The 21,862-nt window shown below is 43.5% G+C and overlaps 1 protein-coding gene across 1 annotated transcript in view; it reads left to right on the top strand.

The window, feature by feature from the left end:
- LOC128695921 (zwei Ig domain protein zig-8) overlaps positions 1-21,862 on the top strand; it is a 77,678-nt gene that overhangs the window by 40,078 nt on the left and 15,738 nt on the right. Inside the window, exons 2-5 of the mRNA XM_070093057.1 lie at positions 1,742-1,822; positions 8,276-8,426; positions 12,292-12,481; positions 18,989-19,285. Coding sequence (XP_069949158.1) covers positions 1,750-1,822; positions 8,276-8,426; positions 12,292-12,481; positions 18,989-19,285 — 711 coding nt within the window. The 5' untranslated portion in view covers positions 1,742-1,749. The remainder of the gene's footprint in view (positions 1-1,741; positions 1,823-8,275; positions 8,427-12,291; positions 12,482-18,988; positions 19,286-21,862) is intronic.

The following is a 21,862-nucleotide window of genomic DNA, read 5'->3' as shown; positions in this document are numbered from 1 at the left end:
AAATTCATTGAAGGAGCACGAAGCCTGTAGGGATCATACATATACATTTCACTGCTTGGCATCGTGATTTGATAAAGGAACGCCAGTGAAAGTAACGAATAAATCCCATAAGTTAAATGAAAAGGAAGATATACCAGACATCATCACAATTTTGGAAATTATGCTAACCATCATGATTATGTACGTAATCGTCTTCAGCGGATATGACTCTAGGAGAAAGAGAATGACAAGTGCAAGGAGGAACAGCATTTATAATTGTGAATGAAATGAGATTTGAAAAAATCTCATTTATAGTCTGCAGTGATTATATATATATATATATATATATATATATATATATATATATATATATATATATATATATATATATATATATATATATATATATATATTACAAACACGTGTGTAAGATCTCTAAATCGTGAATGCAAAAAATTACAAGGAGTGCAGGGAATCGAAATAACGTCCTTGCAACTTCAAAGTCCACAGTCATATTGAACCAGCCAGAGTGTGTACGAAGTGCTTTTATGTGGGCATCCCTTGCTGTAGCTAAATCCACCATTATACTGAAAGTCTTACACGACATGAACTCTGTGAATGCATCATCATTACAAGTGCGCCTCTCTACTTTGAGCACAAACTCTGCTTCACACTCTAGCACCGATTTATTTAATTTCTCACAGTACCTCTTCGACTTTCTTTTCACCACTCTCACTCTGTGCAACGTTTTCTCCAATAATTATTCATCTTTCTCACTAACCATCCGTTTTTTTTTCATTTTATCAGTATCATTCACGAGACCATCCTCTTTTGTATTCCACTTTCCTCGTACTTTTACAGTAATTACTAATGAGCAATGATCATCCACTGAAGTCGCTCTTCTAAAAACATGAACATGGTGCGAGTATCAAAATAGTTTCGCCTACTGTGTAGGCGAAACGTTTCACCTACACAGTAGGCTTCTTCAGTCGAGTACATAAAGTAGGCAGGAGCAGTAGAGACGTGAAGACGATGTAATCAGTCCATCACCCTTGAAGTCTTCTCCAGGTTGAGGGACTGTCAACCTCAAATTTACGACTGATTACATCTTTACATCTCTGCTGCTCCTGCCTACTTTCTGTACACGACTGAAGAAGCCTACTGTGTAGGGGAAACGTTTCGCAATAAAGTTACTTAACTATTGCCTATGTGTGTAAACTATGAACATGGTGTAGTCTCAGTAGCCTACTCGTGAATATTTTATCCACTAATTCAGAGTTTACGTACTACTACGTTTTTTTACTCTACAGTATAGTTCATATATTTATCTTCTTCCCCCTCCTCAAGGAAGGTTACTTGACGCTGGTGAGGGGCTCTTGATCTAGGGAATTGGATCTGTACTCCAGCTCCCTGAATTAAGCCTGAATACCTTCCATATCTCCCCCCTCAACTGGCGCTGATTAATCCTACGGGTTTAGTGCTTCCCCCTTGGGCAATGGTTATATGTTAATTTTAAGGCTGGTCGAGACGCTTTGCATAACTCGAGGTATTCTGTAAAATATTCCTATCATGTTAACTAATCTTATATCACTTGTATACTTTATGGAAACATAGATTATTAATTATTATTCATTATATCACTTACCGAGTCAGGATGCTGCATTATGGGTACTTTTCAGTTAGACAAAAATTATTTTCGCTTTTTTTTTTTTTTGACGAGGCTGAGGTAATGATGAATGTTAATAGTTTCTCTCTCCCCCAGTTGGCAGGATGATGTGTTGGTCAACGACGCTGTTACTGCTGCTGCTGTGTCTGCTGCCTTCCCTCGTTCATCACGTTCACGGTGAGATATCCACGTACTTGCCATGTATGTCATCCACGTACCTGCCATGTATGTCATCTATATACCTGTCATGTATGTCACCCACGTACCTGCCATGTATGTCATCCATGTACCTGCCATGTATGTCATCCATATACCTGTCATGTATGTCACCCACGTACCTGCCATGTATGTCATCCACCTACTTGCCATGTATGTCACCCACGTACCTCCCATGTATGTCGTCCACGTACCTGCCATATATGTCGTCCACGTACCTGCAGTGTCATCCACGTAGCTGCCATGTATGTCATCCACGTACCTACAATGTCATGCACGTACCTGCAATGTCATGCACGTTGCTGCCATGTATGTCATCCACATACCTACTGTTACGCAGTACGGTTTTGTATAACCCCTAGACAGCAGTGTGAGCAGCCTTTAGGAGCCAGGAACATTTTATTTAAGTTACGATATCAAAGCAGTAACACCTACCATGTATGTCATCTACTGTGTATGCCATCCACGCCCTAACCCTGCATATTATCCATGCTTCTGACATGCCTGTCATCCACGCCCCTACTAAATACATTCCTTCCACGCCCCTGCCATGTGCATCATCCACTCCCCTTTCATGTACTCCTTTGTCCTCCACCCAACTGACATGTACTCCTTTATCTCAACTCCCATGTCATGTACTCCTTTGTCCTCCACGCCTCTCTCATGTACCACAGATAAAGCCAAATGCAAAAAATATGGCCAGGCATGTCATCACTATCCTAAACACTTAAGTGGTTAATTGTCCACTTATTGAAGAATATAGAGACAGCATAATAACTTAGGTGAAATATCAAGATTTATTATTAAAGAATATAAGATAACAGATAAGTGATCTATAGTTATAAATCCAGATGTACTTCTGTTAATCCTTTCGGGGCCTAGTTCCTAGCACTTTGGGTATCCATATGCTCTTGCACTACCCTCCACAGGATGGATATGGTGTGCGCACTAAACTAGCTACTGTCCACAAGATGGATATAGGGTGCACAAACTAGCCACTGTCCACAGGATGGATATGGGGTACACAAACTAGCCGTTTCGCCGGCAGAATCTAATCTCATGAACGCAACTATTCTCACGCAGGCTTAGCGCTTCATTTTTTTTTATAATAATAATAATAATAATAATAATAATAATAATAATAATAATAATACATAAGCATTCAACACACAAACATCTGACAGGATTTCTTAAACTTTTTTTATTTTCAAATCTTTTGCTGTTAGATCTCAATGTCTGTTAACGGTCGTCAACCATTAACGGTTGAGCGTTAACGGCCGTACACACTTTCAACTGAAGTTTTTCCCAGATTCTCAATGATTCGTTTTAATGTCTCGGGTTGGCTTGTGATTAATTAAATGGCAGAATTGAATTTAAAGGGCATTAATAATGTCCTTCCACAGTTTCAGTGATGAGTCTGAACCTCAACAGTTTAAGTGATGAGTCTGAACCTAAACAGTTTCAGTGATGAGTCAACCACAACAGTTTCAGTAATGAGTCTGAACCACAACAGTTTCAGTGATGAGTCTGAACCACAACAGTTTCAGTGATGAGTCTGAACCACAACAGTTTCAGTGATGCGTCTGAACCACAACAGTTTCAGTGATGCGTCTGAACCACAACAATTTCAGTGATGAGTCTGAACTACAACAGTTTCAGTGATGAGTCCGAAACACAACAGTTTCAGTGATGAGTCTGAGCCACAACAGTTTCAGTGAGTCTGAACCTCAACAGTTTCAGTGATAAGTCTGAACCACAACAGTTTCAGTGATGAGTCTGAACCACAACAGTTTCAGTGATGAGTCTGAACCACAACAGTTTCAGTGATGAGTCTGAACCACAACAGTTTCAGTGATGAGTCTGAACCACAACAGTTTCAGTGATGAGTCTGAACCACAACAGTTTCAGTGATGAGTCTGAACCACAACAGTTTCAGTGATGAGTCTGAACCACAACAGTTTCAGTGATGAGTCTGAACCACAACAGTTTCAGTGATGAGTCTGAACCACAACAGTTTCAGTGATGAGTCTGAACCATAACTGTTTCAGTGATGAGTCTGAACCTCAACAGTTTCAGTGATGAGTCTGAACCACAACAGTTTCAGTGATGAGTCTGAACCACAACAGTTTCAGTGATGAGTCTGAACCTCAACAGTTTCAGTGATGAGTCTGAACCACAACAGTTTCAGTGATGAGTCTGAACCACAACAGTTTCAGTGATGAGTCTGAACCATAACTGTTTCAGTGATGAGTCTGAACCTCAACAGTTTCAGTGATGAGTCTGAACCACAACAGTTTCAGTGATGAGTCTGAACCACAACAGTTTCAGTGATAAGCCTGAAACACACTAAAGTTTTATAAAAAAAAGTCTGAAACATAAGTTTCATTTAAATATTCTAGACCGTAACGGTAAATAAAATTGGTGAAGCGAACGATTTAGTTAATTTCTCGAGTAATAAATAAAGACATTTTGCCTTTATTTCTGCCTTTTTATTTTTCTCATCATTTTTACAAATAGTTTGGAGGGATTAAATGCAGTGAGGGTGTAGTGGCGTAGTGGCGTAGTGGTGTAGTGGTGTAGTGGTGCAGTGGTGTAGTGGTGTAGTGGTGTAGTGGTGTAGTGGTGCAGTGGTGTAGTGGCGTAGTGGCGTAGTGGTGTAGTGGTGTAGTGGCGTAGTGGCGTAGTGGTGTAGTGGCGTAGTGGTGTAGTGGTGTAGTGGTGCAGTGGTGTAGTGGTGTAGTGGCGTAGTGGTGTAGTGGTGTAGTGGTGCAGTGGTGTAGTGGCGTAGTGGTGTAGTGGTGTAGTGGTGCAGTGGTGTAGTGGTGTAGTGGCGTAGTGGCGTAGTGTAGTGGTGCAGTGGTGTAGTGGTGTAGTGGCGTAGTGGCGTAGTGGTGTAGTGGTGTAGTGGTGCAGTGGTGCAGTGGTGTAGTGGCGTAGTGGCGTAGTGGTGTAGTGGTGTAGTGGTGCAGTGGTGTAGTGGTGTAGTGGCGTAGTGGCGTAGTGGTGTAGTGGTGCAGTGGTGTAGTGGTGTAGTGGCGTAGTGGTGTAGTGGTGCAGTGGTGTAGTGGTGTAGTGGCGTAGTGTAGTGGTGTAGTGGTGCAGTGGTGTAGTGTAGTGGCGTAGTGGCGTAGTGGTGTAGTGGTGCAGTGGTGTAGTGGTGTAGTGGCGTAGTGGCGTAGTGGTGTAGTGGTGCAGTGGTGTAGTGGTGTAGTGGCGTAGTGGTGTGGTGTAGTGGTGCAGTGGTGTAGTGGTGTAGTGGCGTAGTGGTGTAGCGTAGTGGTGTAGTGGTGTAGTGGTGCAGTGGTGTAGTGGTGTGGTGGCGTAGTGGTGTAGTGGTGTAGTGGTGCAGTGGTGTAGTGGCGTAGTAGTGTAGTAGCGTAGTGGTGTAGTGTAGTGGTGCAGTGGTGTAGTAGTGTGGTGGCGTAGTGGTGTAGTGGTGTAGTGTAGTGGCGTAGTGTAGTGGTGTAGTGGTGTGGTGTAGTGTAGTGGCGTAGTGGTGTAGTGGTGTGGTGTAGTGGTGTAGTGGCGTAGTGGTGTAGTATAGTGGTGTAGTGTAGTGGTGTGGTGTGGTGTAGTGTAGTGGTGTAGTGTAGTGGTGTGTGGTGTAGTGGCGTAGTGGTGTAGTGGCGTAGTGGTGTAGTGTAGTGGTGTAGTGTGGTGGTGTAGTGGTGTAGTGTAGTAGTGTAGTGGTGTGGTGTAGTGGCGTAGTGGTGTAGTGGCGTAGTGGTGTAGTGGTGTGTAGTGGTGTAGTTTGGTAGTAGTGTAGTGGCGTAGTGTAGTGGTGTAGTGTAGTGGCGTAGTGGTGTGTGGTGGTGTAGTGTAGTGGTGTGGTGTAGTGTAGTGGTGTAGTGTAGTGGCGTAGTGGTGTGTGGTGTAGTGTAGTGTAGTGGTGTAGTGGTGTGTGGTGTAGTGGCGTGTAGTGGCGTAGTGGTGTAGTGGCGTAGTGGTGTAGTGGTGTGTGGTGTAGTGTAGTGGTGTAGTGTGGTGTAGTGTAGTGTAGTAGTGTAGTGGTGTAGTGTGGTGTAGTGGTGTGGTGTAGTGGTGTAGTTTGGTAGTATAGTGGCGTAGTGGTGTGGCGTAGTGGCGTAGTGGTGTGTGGTGTAGTGTAGTGGTGTAGTGTAGTGGTGTGGTGTAGTGTAGTGTAGTGGTGTAGTGTAGTGGCGTAGTGTGTGGTGTAGTGGTGTAGTGGTGTAGTGTAGTGGTGTGTGGTGTAGTTGTGTAGTGTAGTGGTGTAGTGTGTGGTGTAGTGGTGTAGTGTAGTGGTGTAGTGTAGTGGTGTACTGTAGTGGTGTGTGGTGTAGTTGTGTAGTGTAGTTTAGTGATGTAGTGGTGTGGTGTAGTGGTGTAGTGGCGTAGTGCAGTGGTGTGTTGTAGTGGTGTGGTGCAGTGGTGTAGTGGCGTAGTAGTGTAGTGGTGTAGTGGCGTAGTGGTGTAGTGGCGTAGTGGTGTGTGGTGTAGTGTGGTGGTGTAGTGTAGTGGTGTAGCGTAGTGTAGTGGTGGTGTAGTGGTGTGTAGTGTAGTGGTGTAGTGTGTAGCGGTGTGGTGTAGTGTAGTGGTGTAGTGTAGTGGTGTAGTGGTGTGGTGTAGTGGCGTAGTGGTGTAGTGGTGTAGTGTAGTGGTGTGGTGTGGCGTAGTGGCGTAGTGGTGTGTGGTGTAGTGTAGTGGTGTAGTGTAGTGGTGTGGTGGTGTAGTGTAGTGTAGTGGTGTAGTGTAGTGGCGTAGTGTGTGGTGTAGTGGTGTAGTGTAGTGGTGTGTGGTGTAGTTGTGTAGTGTAGTGGTGTAGTGTGTGGTGTAGTGTAGTGGTGTAGTGTAGTGGTGTAGTGTAGTGGTGTACTGTAGTGGTGTGTGGTGTAGTGGTGTAGTGTAGTTTAGTGATGTAGTGGTGTAGTGGTGTGGTGTAGTGGTGTAGTGGCGTAGTGCAGTGGTGTGTTGTAGTGGTGTGGTGCAGTGGTGTAGTGGCGTAGTAGTGTAGTGGTGTAGTGGCGTAGTGGTGTAGTGGCGTAGTGGTGTGTGGTGTAGTGTGGTGGTGTAGTGTAGTGGTGTAGCGTAGTGTAGTGGTGGTGTAGTGGTGTGTAGTGTAGTGGTGTAGTGGTGTGGTGTAGTGTGTAGCGGTGTGGTGTAGTGTAGTGGTGTAGTGGTGTGGTGTAGTGGTGTAGTGGTGTGTGGTGTAGTGTAGTGGTGTGGTGTAGTGTAGTGTAGTAGTGTAGTGTAGTGTGTAGTGGTGTAGTGGTGTGGTGTAGTGGTGTGGTGTGGTGTAGTGGTGTAGTGGTGTAGTGGTGTGGTGTAGTGGTGTAGTGGTGTGGTGTAGTGGTGAGAGTCGCGCCTTTCACTGGCCTAAAGTTTCGAATTTTTTTTCATTAGTTTGTGCGTCTCTCTACACCGGGAACCGGTGGTGAGAATCCTGGCACTTACTACTGCACTGCAGTTTTTTTTTAACTAGTACATATGCAGGTGGTGTGGTGTAGGGGCGTAGTGGTGTAGTGTAGTGTAGTGGTGTGTGGTGTAGTGTAGTGGTGTAGTGGTGTGTGGTGTAGTGTAGTGTGTGGTGTAGTGTAGTGTAGTGGTGTAGTGTAGTGGTGTAGTGTGTGGTGTAGTGTAGTGGTGTAGTGGTGTGTGTTGTAGTGGTGTGGTGTAGTGGTGTAGTGGTGTGGTGTGTGTAGTGGTGTGTGGTGTAGTGGTGTAGTGGTGTGTGGTGTAGTGTGGTGTAGTGGTGTGTGGTGTAGTGTAGTGGTGTGTGTGGTGTAGTGGTGTAGTGGTGTGTGGTGTAGTGGTGTGGGGACTGTGTGGTGTAGTGGTGTGGGGACTGTGTGGTGTAGTGGTGTGGTGTAGTGTAGTGGTGTGGTGTAGTGGTGTAGTGTTGTGGTGTAGTGGTGTGTGGTGTGGTGTAGTGGTGTGGTGTAGTGTGTGGTGTAGTGGTGTGGTGTAGTGTAGTGGTGTGGTGTAGTGGTGTGGTGTAGTGGTGTGTGGTGTGGTGTAGTGGTGTGTGATTGTAGTGGAGTGGGTGTGGGTATAGTGATGTTCGGTTGTAGTGATGTGGGTGTGTAGTGGTGTGGTTGTAGTGGTGCTACGGGTGTTGTGGTTTGGTTGTAGAGGTGTACACGCACACGAGCGCGCACACACACACACACACACACACACACACACACACACACACACACACACACACACACACACACACACACACACAGAGCGACCAGTGAAGAGGCGGGTCCAGGAGCTGAGTCTCGACCCCTGCAACCACAATTAGGTAAGTACAATTAGGTGAGTACACACACCATCCATTACTGACCTTTAATTAAGTTTGTCTTAATAACTAAACAACGGAGGTTCGACCCTTAACTGCTTTATATAATCCAAATCTAAATCTAACACCAGCTACCTAACAGTCGTTGCTTCCTTCCCTGCCATCCACAGCCTACCACGGGCGGCACAGACGTCACCGCCACCACGACCGCCGCTTCTTTGACACCCACGAGAGCCGCAGCCACGCCTACCGAAACGCCCACCACTCCCACGCCCACAGCCTCGTCGCCCACAGCCACGTCATCGACAACTCTCTCAATGGGTGAGTCTGCTCACACTCTCAGTCTTAATTTCCCTGCCAGTTTGAGCTTTATCAAAGTTGAGCTCTGTTTAGAGCCTTATCAAAGTTGAGCTCTGTTTAGAGCCTTATCAAAGTTGAGCTCTGTTTAGAGCCTTATCAAAGTTGAGCTCTGTTTAGAGCCTTATCAAAGTTGAGCTCTGTTTAGAGCCTTATCAAAGGTTAGCTCTGTAAATTTAGAGCTTTATCAAAGTTGAGCTCTGTTTAGAGCTTTAGCAAACGTTAGCTCTGTTTAGAGCTTTAGCAAAGGTTAGATCTGTAAATTTAGAGCTTTATCAAAGGTGAGCTCTGTTTAGAGCTTTATCAATGTTGGGTTCTGTTTAGAACTTTATGAAAGGTTAGCTCTGTTTAGAGCTTTATCAAAGTTTAGCTCTGTTTAGAGCCTTATCAAAGGTTAGCTCTGTAAATTAAGAGCTTTATCAAAGTTGAGCTCTGTTTAGAGCTTTAGCAAACGTTAGCTCTGTTTAGAGCTTTAGCAAACGTTAACTCTGTTTAGAGCTTTAGCAAAGGTTAGCTCTGTAAATTTAGAGCTTTATCAAAGGTGAGCTCTGTTTAGAGCTTTAGCAAAGGTTAGCTCTGTTTAGAGCTTTAGCAAAGGTTAGCTCTGTTTAGAGCTTTAGCAAAGGTTAGCTCTGTTTAGAGCTTTATCAAAGGTGAGCTCTGTTTAGAGCTTTATTAAAGGTTAGCTCTGTAAATTTAGAGCTTTATCAAAGGTGAGCTCTGCTTAGAGCTTTATCAAACGCTTCACTCTCCGTAAATCTTTATCATGCCATGACTGGTTAAAACTATTCTTTAACGTTTCCTTTATTTGCTATTTTTAATGGCTATTTTCAGTGTGTTGAGTACAGGAATTGTTAGAAATATCCTGTATTATGTAAAACACAAATGTTAAACCACAAGCTAGTACCTCTCTACTGCACCCAGTATATTAAACCACAAGTTCGTCAACTCACTACTACACCCAGCATATTAAACCACAAGTCAGTGAAAATACTATTACACCCAATATATTAAACCAGAAGTCGGTGAAAATACTATTACACCCAATATATTAAACCACAAGTCGGTGAAAATACTATTACACCCAATATATTAAACCACAAGTCAGTGAAAATACTATTACACCCAACATATTAAACCACAAGTCAGTGAAAATACTATTACACCCAACATATTAAACCACAAATCAGTGAAAATACTATTACACCCAACATATTAAACCACAAGTCAGTGAAAATACTATTACACCCAATATATTAAACCACAAGTCAGTGAAAATACTATTACACCCAATATATTAAACCACAAGTCAGTGAAAATACTATTACACCCTGCATATTAAACCACAAGTCAGTGAAAATACTATTACACCCAATATATTAAACCACAAGTCAGTCAACTCAATACTTCACCCAAGAAATTGTTGACTAGCGGAAGCACGTTAATAAATAATCTTTTGCCACACTCTGTAAGTAGACTTGGCAAACAAATATATTTCTTTTAGGTTTTCTTGTTGAGCTACAGCTGCTGGTCTAGAGTGGTTGAAGCACAGTTCCTATGTTGATTGCTTTATTGGGTTTAAAGCCTATCGACTGCACGAGGGTCATTAAGGATGTATGTCAGCTGTTAACAATATTTTAAACCTTAACATTGGCTTTAAAACAAGCTGTCAGCATATGTACACTGACAGATATACACTTTTTGGTGTATATACCCTGAGAGATATACACCTCTTAATGTATATACACTGAGAGACACCTCTCGGTATATATACAATGATACACACACCTCTCGGTGTATATACACTGAAAGATACACACACCTCCCGATGTATATACATTGAAAGGAACACACACCTCTCCATGTATATACACCGAAAGCTACACATATTTCTCGATGTATATACACTGAAAGTTACACACACCTCTCGATGTATATACACTGAAAGATACACCTCTCGATGTATATACATTGAAAGATACACATACCTCTCGATGTATATACATTGAAAGATACACACACCTCTCGATGTATATACACTGAAAGATACACCTCTCGATGTATATACATTGAAAGATACACATACCTCTCGATGTATATACATTGAAAGATACACACACCTCTCGATGTATATACACTGAAAGATACACACACCTCTCGATGTATATACATTGAAAGATACACACACCTCTCGATGTATATACATTGAAAGATACACACACCTCTCGATGTATATACATTGAAAGATACACACACCTCTCGATGTATATACATTGAAAGATACACACACCTCTCGATGTATATACATTGAAAGATACACACACCTCTCGATGTATATACACTGAAATATACACACACCTCTCGATGTATATACATTGAAAGATACACCTCACGATGTATATACACTTAATCTTTTAGTCTCTCAGAGAAAACAGTTTGTTAAAATACTGTATTTTTTTCTTAGACAAGTTTATAATTTTTAATCCAAAACTGACTTAGCACCGTAATCTAAAGTAACTTAGTAAAGTAACCTAAACTAAGGAACGCCATCCAAGCTAACAACGTAACCTGAACTTAGCAACGTAACCTTAGTCATCTTAGGAGTGTAACATATAACTTAGCAATTTAACTTAAGCTAATTAACAATGCAGCTTAAACTAGTTTACGCAATGTAATCTAAACTTTGTAACGTAACCTAAATTACCAATTTGTTCTAAACAACGTAACCAACGTAACCTGAGCACACTTAGTAACGCAACCTAAGCTAGCGGACGGATAATCGAGTCGTCATTTAATTAACTATACGTGTTTAGCGCGTATAAATTAAATAATTATAATTATTATTACTATTATATTATTAGGTAACATCACTAATGGGCTGGTGCTTGTGATCCACTGAACCTGAGCTGCCCTTCTGTTCCCAGACTCAGTTTACCTGGAGTTTACCTGGAGAGAGTTCCGGGGGCCAACGCCCCCGCTGCCCCGTCTGAGACCAGGCCTCCTGGTGGATCAGAGCCTGATCAACCAGGCTGTTGCTGCTGGCTGCACGCAAACCAACATACGAGCCACAGCCCGGCTGATCCGGAACTGACTTTAGGTGCTTGTCCAGTGCCAGCTTGAAGACTGCCAGGGGTCTGTTGGTAATCCCCCTTATGTGTGCTGGGAGGCAGTTGAACAGTCTCGGGCCCCTGACACTTATTGTATGGTCTCTTAACGTGCTAGTGACACCCCTGCTTTTCATTGGGGGGATGGTGCATCGTCTGCCAAGTCTTTTGCTTTCGTAGTGGGTGATTTTCGTGTGCAAGTTCGGTACTAGTCCCTCTAGGATTTTCCAGGTGTATATAATCATGTATCTCTCCCTCCTGCGTTCCAGGGAATACAGGTTTAGGAACCTCAAGCGCTCCCAATAATTGAGGTGTTTTATCTCCGTTATGCGCGCCGTGAAAGTTCTCTGTACATTTTCTAGGTCGGCAATTTCACCTGCCTTGAAAGGTGCTGTTAGTGTGCAGCAATATTCCAGCCTAGATAGAACAAGTGACCTGAAGAGTGTCATCATGGGCTTGGCCTCCCTAGTTTTGAAGGTTCTCATTATCCATCCTGTCATTTTTCTAGCAGATGCGATTGATACAATGTTATGGTCCTTGAAGGTGAGATCCTCCGACATGATTACTCCCAGGTCTTTGACGTTGGTGTTTCGCTCTATTTTGTGGCCAGAATTTGTTTTGTTTCCTCCCATTCCTCCAGGCGCTGTATGTCCCCCTGCGGATTTAGCGCTTCTCCGTGACGTTAATAACATTTTAAAACACAGTGTTGCCGTCTACCGTCTCAGGAACAGGGTGACGGAGGAGCCGCAGAAGGCAGGACACGGGTTCGGTGCCACGGGATCACGGTGGGCACTAACGTACCAGGGAGCGGCTCACGAACCATCTGCCATCAACAACACGGTGTTAAACGTGACGGCGCAGCTGGGAGGAGCTGCCTTCCTGCCGTGCAGAGTGGGTCACCTGGGAGACAGACAGGTAAGACACAGGGTCAGCAGACCTCACACGAGTGAAGCGTCACTCGTGGTCATTATGCGTCATTCGTGAACAGGTCATTCGTGGTCAGTACGGGTCCTTTGTGGTCAGAAAGAGTCACACAGTTCTTGATTGTTTTTGTGAAGAGAGAGACAGAGTCTGTATTTATCATTTTCCTTTTTATTCGTGTTTTTAGGTTTCTCTCTCTCTCTCTCTCTCTCTCTCTCTCTCTCTCTCTCTCTCTCTCTCTCTCTCTCTCTCTCTCGCTTTTAAAAGCATAAATAATTAACTTCATATAAATAACCTCATCTTAATATCTCTCTTGACTTGGATCAAGAGCGTTATATAATTCGATCAAATATAATATATACTAATCTCAACTGGAAAAATTATTATACTGGCAGCGTTGATGTAGCAATTTGCATATCAATATTTATGGGGTAAAAATCTCCAGGTTAGAGTGAGATTTTTTAATTGAAGGGGGTTGGTCAAGCCAGGTTTTGTTTTAACTGCTGTGTTAGTGTTGAAATTGATGATTGAATTTGACGTTGATGAGGTTGGTAGTGTTGATGATGGTTTTGTCTGGTGGTGGTAGTGGTGGTGATGGTTTTGTCTGGTGGTGATAGTGGTGGTGATAGTTTTGTCTGGTGGTGGTGATGGTTTTGTCTGGTGGTGGTAGTGGTGGTGATGCTTTTATCTGGTGGTGGTAGTGGTGGTGATGGTTTTGTCTGGTGGTAGTAGTGGTGGTGATGGTTATGTCTGGTGGTGGTAGTGGTGGTAATGGTTTTGTCTGGTGGTGGTGGTAGTGGTGGTGATGCTTTTGTCTGGTGGTGGTGCTGGTGATGGTGATGGTTTTTCTAGCGGTAGTAGTGGTGGTGATGGTTTTGTCTGGTGGTGGTAGTGGTGATAATGGTGGGGGGGTAGTATTTTTGATGTTAGTGGTAGTGTGGGTGTGATGTGTTGGTGATTCGTTTAGTGGATTTGGAAGTGTTTGTGTGTGGTGACTTATACAATAACTGTGTAATGTGAAAGTGTTTTTGAAATGAATGATAGTGTCATTGTGTGGAGAGTGAGTGTGTTATTGTGAGCTGGATGAGGCGGTACTTTTGTGTGGTGTATGATACAACATTTTTTGTTGTGGATGAGAATTTCGTGGGGTGGCTGATACAATTCTTTGTGGCGAGTGATACAGTGACCTTGTTTGGTTGGTAAGAATGTTTATGTGCTGTAAATGGGTGTATTTGCGGGGTGTGATACAGTATGTGTGTGCTGGGTGACAGTCTGTGTTTAGTGGGTTCATGAATTCCATCGAGAGGTTGATGTAGTATTTTGAGTGACTGAGAGAGAGTCTTCCTGTGGTAGATAAAGTGCTGCTGGTGTAGTGGGTGAGGTTATTTCATGGAGCAGACGGCCAAAACATAAACGAATCACGCCAGAAGATGACTGTTCCATTACGTTTCTAATGGATAACTTCGCCTGAATCACGAGAACACGCTATATTCTGCACGAAAACACCGAAGACGCGCTAAGCCATCACGTAAGAATGAATGACCGTGTCCAGACTTTTTTTTTGTGTTGTGGATGATCTCTTGTGGTCAATGTTGTGGATGGTCTCTTGAGATCAGTGTTGTAGATGGTTTCTGGTGGTCAGTGTTGATGATTTCTGGTGGTCAGTGTTGTGGATGGTCTCTTGTGGTCAGTGTTGGGATGGTCTCTTTTGGCCAGTGTTGTGGATGGCTCGAAAACATAAAGATCTGAGCTAATCTTATTAGTTTAATAAATTATAAATTAAAAAAGACCATCAGACTGAAATAAGCCTGTAAGCAAAATAGCTCCAAGAATATATATATATATATATATATATATATATATATATATATATATATATATATATATATATATTATAGGTAGTAGGTTGGTAGCCAGCAACCACCCAGGGAGGTACTACCGTCCTGCCAAGTGAGTGTAAAACGAAAGCCTGTAATTGTTTTACATGATGGTAGGATTGCTGGTGTCTTTTGTCTGTCTCATAAATATGCAAGATTACAGGTATGTCTTGCTACTTCTATTTACACATAGGTCACACTACACGTTTATTTATACACACTCATCTGAGTTTTCTTTGATTTTATCTTAGTTCTTGTTCTAATTACTTTTCCTTTTATATCCATGGGGAAGTGGATTAAGAATCTTTCCTCCGTAAGCCATGCGTGTTGTAAAGGTTAACTAAAATGCCGGGAACAATGGGCTAGTAACCCCTTTTCCTGTAATAATTACTAAAAAGAATAAGAAAATTGTCAAAGTGGGAAGTCTGAATGTGCGTGGATGTTGTGCGAATGATAAGAAAGAGATGATTGTGGATGTTATGATTGAGAAGAAGCTGGATGTCCTGGCTTTAAGTGAAACAAAGCTGAATGGGGTGGGTGAGTTTCAGTGGAGAAAAATAAATGGGATTAGGTCAAGGGTTTCTAATAGAGCTAAAGAAGGAGCAGCAGCAATGTTGAAGGATAAGCTATGGCAGGAAAAGAGGGACTATAAATGTATTAATTCAAGGATTATGTGGAGTAAAATAAAGGTTGGATGTGAGAAGTGGGTTATAGTAAGCGTATATGCACCTGGGGAAGAGAGAAGTATAGAGGAGAGAGAGAGATTTTGGAAATGTTGAGTGAATGCGTGGGGAGTTTTGAACCGAGTGTGAGAGTACTTGTGGTTGGGGATTTTAATGCTAAAGTGGGCAAAAATGTTGTGGAGGGAGTAGTAGGTAAATTTGGGGTGCCAGGCGTAAATGAAAATGGGGAACCTTTAATTGAGCTATGTGTAGAAAGAGATTTGGTAATAAGTAATACATATTTTATGAAAAACAGGACAAATAAATATACAAGGTATGATGTAACACGTAATGAAAGTAGTTTGTTAGATTATGTATTGGTGGATAAAAGGTTAATGGGTAGGCTCCAGGATGTACATGTTTAAAGAGGGGCAACTGATATATCGGATCATTATCTAGTTGTAGCTGCAGTTAGAGTAAGAGGTAGATGGGATAAGAGGAATCTGGCAACAACAAGTAAGAGGGAGGTGAAAGTGTATAAACTAAGGGAGGAGGAAGTTCTAGTGAAATATAAGCAACTATTGGCAGAAAGGTGGGCTGGTGCAGGTATTAGTAGTGATGGGGGGGGGGGGTTGAAGAGGGTTGGAATAGTTTTAAAAATGCAATATTAAAATGTGGTGCAGAAGTTTGTGGTTATAGGAGGGTGGGTGCAGGAGGAAAGAGGAGTGATTGGTGGAATGATGAAATAAAGGGTGTGATAAAAGAGAAAAAGGTAGCTTATGAGAGTTATATACAAAGCAGAAGTGTTATAAGAAGAGCAGAGTATATGGAGAGTAAAAGAAAGGTGAAGAGAGTGGTGAGAGACTGCAAAAGGAGACCGGATGGTAGAGTGGGAGATGTTCTGTCAAGAAATTTTAATGAAAATAAGAAAAAATTTTGGAGTGAGTTAAACAAGTTAAGAAAGCCTAGGGAACTAATGGATTTGTCAGTTAAAAACAGAGTAGAGGGAGTTAGTAGATGGGGAGATGGAGGTTTTGCGTAGATGGAGAGAATATTTTGAGGAACTTTTAAATGTCGACGAAGAAAGGGAGGCGGTAATTTCATGCACTGGCCAGGGAGGTATACCATCTTTTAGGAGTGAAGAAGAGCAGGATGTGAGTGGGGGGGGGGGGAGGTGCGTGAGGCATTACGTAGAATGAAATTGGGTAAAGCAGCTGGAACTGACGGGATCATGACAGAAATGTGAAAAGCAGGGGTGGATATAGTGTTGGAATGGTTGGTATTTTTGTTTAATAAATGTATGAAAGAGGGAAAGGTACCTAGGGATTGGCGGAGAGCATGTATAGTCCCTTTATATAAAGGGAAAGGGGACAAAAGAGATTGTAAAAATTATAGAGGAATAAGTTTACTGAGTATAACAGGAAAAGTGTACGGTAGGGTTATAATTGAAAGAATTAGAGGTAAGACAGAATGTAGGATTGCGGATGAGCAAGGAGGTTTTAGAGTGGGTAGGGGATGTGTAGATCAAGTATTTACATTGAAGCATATATGTGAGCAGTATTTAGATAAAGGTAGGGAAGTTTTTATTGCATTTATGGATTTAGAAAAGGCATATGATAGAGTGAATAGAGAAGCAGTGTGGCAGATGTTGCAAGTATATGGAATAGGTGGTAAGTTACTAAATGTTGTAAAGAGTTTTTATGAGGATAGTGAGGCTCAGGTTAGGGTGTGTAGAAGAGAGGGAGACTACTTCCCGGTAAAAGTAGGTCTTAGACAGGGATGTGTAATGTCACCATGGTTGTTTAATATATTTATAGATGGGGTTGTAAAAGAAGTAAATGCTAGGGTGTTCAGGAGAGGGGTGGGATTAAATTATGGGGAATTAAATACAAAATGGGAAGTGACACAGTTACTTTTTGCTGATGATACTGTGCTTATGATAGATTCTAAAGAAAAATTGCGAAAGTTAGTGGACGAATTTGGGAGTGTGTGTAAAGGTAGAAAGTTGAAAGTGAACATAGAAAAGAGTAAGGTGATGAGAGTATCAAATGATTTAGATAAAGAAAAACTGGATATCAAATTGGGGAGGAGGAGTATGGAAGAAGTGAATGTTTTCAGATATTTGGGAGTTGACGTGTCAGCGGATGGATTTATAAAGGATGAGGTTATTCATAGAATTAATGAAGGAAAAAAGGTGAGTGGTGCATTGAGGTATATGTGGAGGCAAAAAATGTTATCTGTGGAGGCAAAGAAGGGAATGTATGAAAGTATAGTAGTACCAACACTCTTATATGGATGTGAAGCTTGGGTTGGAAATGCTGCAACGAGGAGGCGGTTGGAGGCAGTGGAGATGTCCTGTCTAAGGGCAATGTGTGGTGTACATATTATGCAGAAAATTCGGAGTGTGGAAATTAGGAGAAGGTGTGGAGTTAATAAAAGTATTAGTCAGAGGGCTGAAGAGGGTTTGTTGAGGTGGTTTGGTCATTTAGAGAGAATGGATCAAAGTAGAATGACATGGAGAGCGTATAAATCTGTAAGGGAAGGAAGGCGGTGTAGGGGTCGTTCTCGAAAAGGTTGGAGGGAGGGGGTAAAGGAGGTGTTGTGGGCGAGGGGTTTGGACTTCCAGCAAGCGTGCGTGAGAGTGTTAGGAGTGAATGGAGACAAATGGTATTTGGGAGCTGACGAGCTGTTGGAGTGTGAGCAGGGTAATATTTAGTGAAGGAATTCAGGGAAACCGGTTATTTTATATAACTGGACTTGAGTCTTGGAAATGGGAAGTACAATGCCTGCATTCTAAAGGAGGGGTTTGAGATATTGGCAGTTTGGAGGGATATATTGTGTATTTTTATACGTATATACTTCTAAACTGTTGTATTCTGGGCACCTCTGCAAAAACAGTTATGTTTGAGTGAGGTGAAAGTGTTGAATGATGAAAGTATTTTCTTTCTTTTTGGGTCACCCTGCCTCGGTGGGAGACGGCCGACTTGTTGAATATATATATATATATATATATATATATATATATATATATATATATATATATATATATATATATATATATATATATATATATATATATATATCCTGTCGTGTCGAATAGGTAAAACGTGTGATTTTTGGCTTAAATAGCAACACTCTTCTTGTCGAATAAGGAAAGCAAAAATTTGTGTATGTAGTAATTTCTCAAAAATTATTCTGCACCTAACGAAAAAAAAAATATATTTCATTGTGTTTGTTTATTATTAAATTATTGTAAACTTTTCTAAACTATAGTTCGATTAGGCTAAATCACATTGCGCTTGCTATAATAAGGTTAAGTAAGTTTTCTAAGGTTCTTTTGGTACAAAATTATTAATTTACACATTAGCATAATGAAAAATATTTCATTAAAATATAAGAGAAAACTTTAAAATGGACTTAATTTTAAATGAGTTTTTGCTAATTGACCAATTTTACCTATTCGGCACGAGATATAAATATTTGTGTGTGCATATGTATGTACGTACGTACTGTATATATGTAAAGTAACCACAGTGAATAAAATTAATGAAATTCCAAGCACTTTCCTGATTTCTCATATTATAGAAGATAATTCGAAAAATCGCGAAAACACTTGCAATTTTGCTATTTTTTTCACTGTTGTAATTTAGCATATTATGATATCACTTGTTGTGACTCGGCAGCAGTTTTCCGAATACCGTATTGAAGAAATGACAGTTTGCAGATCAAGCGTTTTTTGGGACAATGTTTCGCTTTACTCAGAGCTATGCTGTTTTTTCGAGACTTGATAAAGAAAAAGAGAAGAGCGAAATGTTTGTCCAACACAACGCCTGTTCGGCTGAGTTTTTATCGTCAGCTGATTTGGTATGAAACCACGTAATATAGAGGAAGTCTTTGTTATAGACGTTTCCTGAGGGAAACGTCACCGTGGCTGAAGATTAACCTCTCTTGTCTCCGTACAGATCTCTTGGATTAGACGGCGCGACTGGCACGTTTTGACATCCGCTGACGTGCTGTACACACACGACCGCCGCTTCTCCGTGTTGCACGTGGCTGGTACGCAAGACTGGACGCTGCACATCAAGTACGTGGACGTCAAGGACAACGGCACGTACGAGTGCCAGGTTTCCACCGGCACTGGCATTATTTCTCTGTTCGTCAACCTTGAGGTGGTGACCCCGGAGGCGCACATTGCAGGGAGGGGACAGTACCACGTCAATCGTGGCTCACCCATCACACTCACCTGCATTATTGACAAGGTGAGTACCTTCACCCATCACACTCACCTGCATTATTAACTGGGCGAGTAGCTTCACCCATCGCCCTCACCTGCATTATAGTTCCCCCCCCACTCAACCTCTTAGGCGTGTAGGAGGGCGATGTTTCGCGCTTGGTAGATTCTTATCCAGTCATGCATGATTTCTTCTGTACGTAAGGTCCTGGCAGAGTTGAAGTCTACCCTGTCTTCCCTGAGTTCCTGGTGGGAAGAGTTGACCTCTTGTTTTCCCTCTGTTCTAGCTAGCAGGAAGAGTTGAACCCCATGTCTTCCCCCGAGGCTAGTTAGGAGCAGACTCATCACATCTAGTCTGCCAAGACTGAGCCTTTCATCCTGTTCAAAAGACTGATGTGTTCCTAAGGATAATATGAAATGCATTCATTGTCTAGGAGCGGAGGTCGGACCAGCACAAGCAGTGCTGAACACTGTGGTACTGAGCACGGCGGACACACAGTGCTGAACACTGTGGTACTGAGCACGGCAGACACGCAGTGCTGAACACTGGTGCTGAGCACGGCAGACACACAGTGATGAACACTGTGGTACTGAGCACGGCAGACACGCAGTGCTGAACACTGTGGTGCTGAGCACGGCAGACACGCAGTGCTGAACACTGTGGTACTGAGCACGGCAGACACGCAGTGCTAAACACTGTGGTACTGATCACGGCAGACACGCAGTGCTTAACACTGTGGTACTGAGCACGGCAGACAAGCAGTGCTGAACACTGTGGTACTGAGCACGGCAGACACGCAGTGCTAAACACTGCGGTACTGAGCACGGCAGACACGCAGTGCTTAACACTGTGGTACTGAGCACGGCAGACACGCAGTGCTGAACACTGTGGTACTGAGCACGGCAGACACGCAGTGCTTAACACTGTGGTACTGAGCACGGCAGACACGCAGTGCTGAACACTGTGGTACTGAGCACGGCAGACACGCAGTGCTGAACACTGTGGTACTGAGCACGGCAGACACGCAGTGCTGAACACTGTGGTACTGAGCACGGCAGACACACAGTGCTGAACACTGTGGTACTGAGCACGGCAGACACGCAGTGCTGAACACTGTGGTACTGAGCGCGGCAGACACGCAGTGCTGAACACTTTGGTACTGAGCACGGCAGACACACAGTGCTAAACACTGTGGTACTGAGCACGGCAGACACACAGTGCTGAACAATGTGGTACTGAGCACGGCAGACACGCAGTGCTGAACACTGTGGTACTGAGCACGGCAGACACGCAGTGCTGAACACTGTGGTACTGAGCACGGCAGACACGCAGTGCTAAACACTGTGGTACTGAGCACGGCAGACACGCAGTGCTTAACACTGTGGTACTGAGCACGGTAGACACGCAGTGCTGAACACTGTGGTACTGAGCACGGCAGACACGCAGTGCTGAACACTGTGGTACTGAGCACGGCAGACACGAAGTGCTGAACACTGTGGTACTGAGCACGGCAGACACGCAGTGCTTAACACTGTGGTACTGAGCACGGCAGACACGCAGTGCTGAACACTGTGGTACTGAGCACGGCAGACACGCAGTGCTTAACACTGTGGTACTGAGCACGGCAGACACGCAGTGCTGAACACTGTGGTACTGAGCACGGCAGACACGCAGTGCTGAACACTGTGGTACTGAGCACGGCAGACACGCAGTGCTGAACACTGTGGTACTGAGCACGGCAGACACGCAGTGCTGAACACTGTGGTACTGAGCACGGCAGACACGCAGTGCTTAACACTGTGATACTGAGCACGGCAGACACGCAGTGCTAAACACTGTGGTACTGAGCACGGCAGACACGCAGTGCTAAACACTGTGGTGCTGAGCACGGCAGACACGCAGTGCTGAACACTGTGGTACTGAGCACGGCAGACACGCAGTGCTAAACTGTGGTGCTGAGCACGGCAGACACGCGGTACTAAACACTGTGGTACTGAGCACGGTAGACACGCGGTACTAAACACTGTGGTACTGAGCACGGTACACACGCGGTACTAAACACTGTGGTACTGAGCACGGTAGACACGCGGTACTAAACAGTGGTACTGAGCACGGTAGACACGCGGTACTAAACACTGTGGTACTGAGCACGGTAGACACGCGGTACTAAACACTGTGGTACTGAGCACGGCAGACACGCAGTGCTAAACACTGTGGTACTGAGCACGGTAGACACGCGGTACTAAACACTGTGGTACTGAGCACGGCAGACACGTGGTACTAAACACTGTGGTACTGAGCACGGTAGACACGCGGTACTAAACACTGTGGTACTGAGCACGGTAGACACGCGGTACTAAACACTGTGGTACTGAGCACGGTAGACACGCGGTACTAAACACTGTGGTACTGAGCACGGTAGACACGGGGTACTAAACACTGTGGTACTGAGCACGGCAGACACGCGGTACTAAACACTGTGGTACTGAGCACGGTAGACACGCGGTACTAAACACTGTGGTACTGAGCACGGCAGACACGCGGTACTAAACACTGTGGTACTGAGCACGGCAGACACGCAGTGCTAAACACTGTGGTACTGAG

Source organism: Cherax quadricarinatus, chromosome 41 (assembly GCF_038502225.1).
Source record: "Cherax quadricarinatus isolate ZL_2023a chromosome 41, ASM3850222v1, whole genome shotgun sequence".
NCBI classification, from domain to species: Eukaryota; Metazoa; Arthropoda; class Malacostraca; order Decapoda; family Parastacidae; genus Cherax; species Cherax quadricarinatus.
This window is presented reverse-complemented; position numbering and strand designations above follow the sequence as displayed.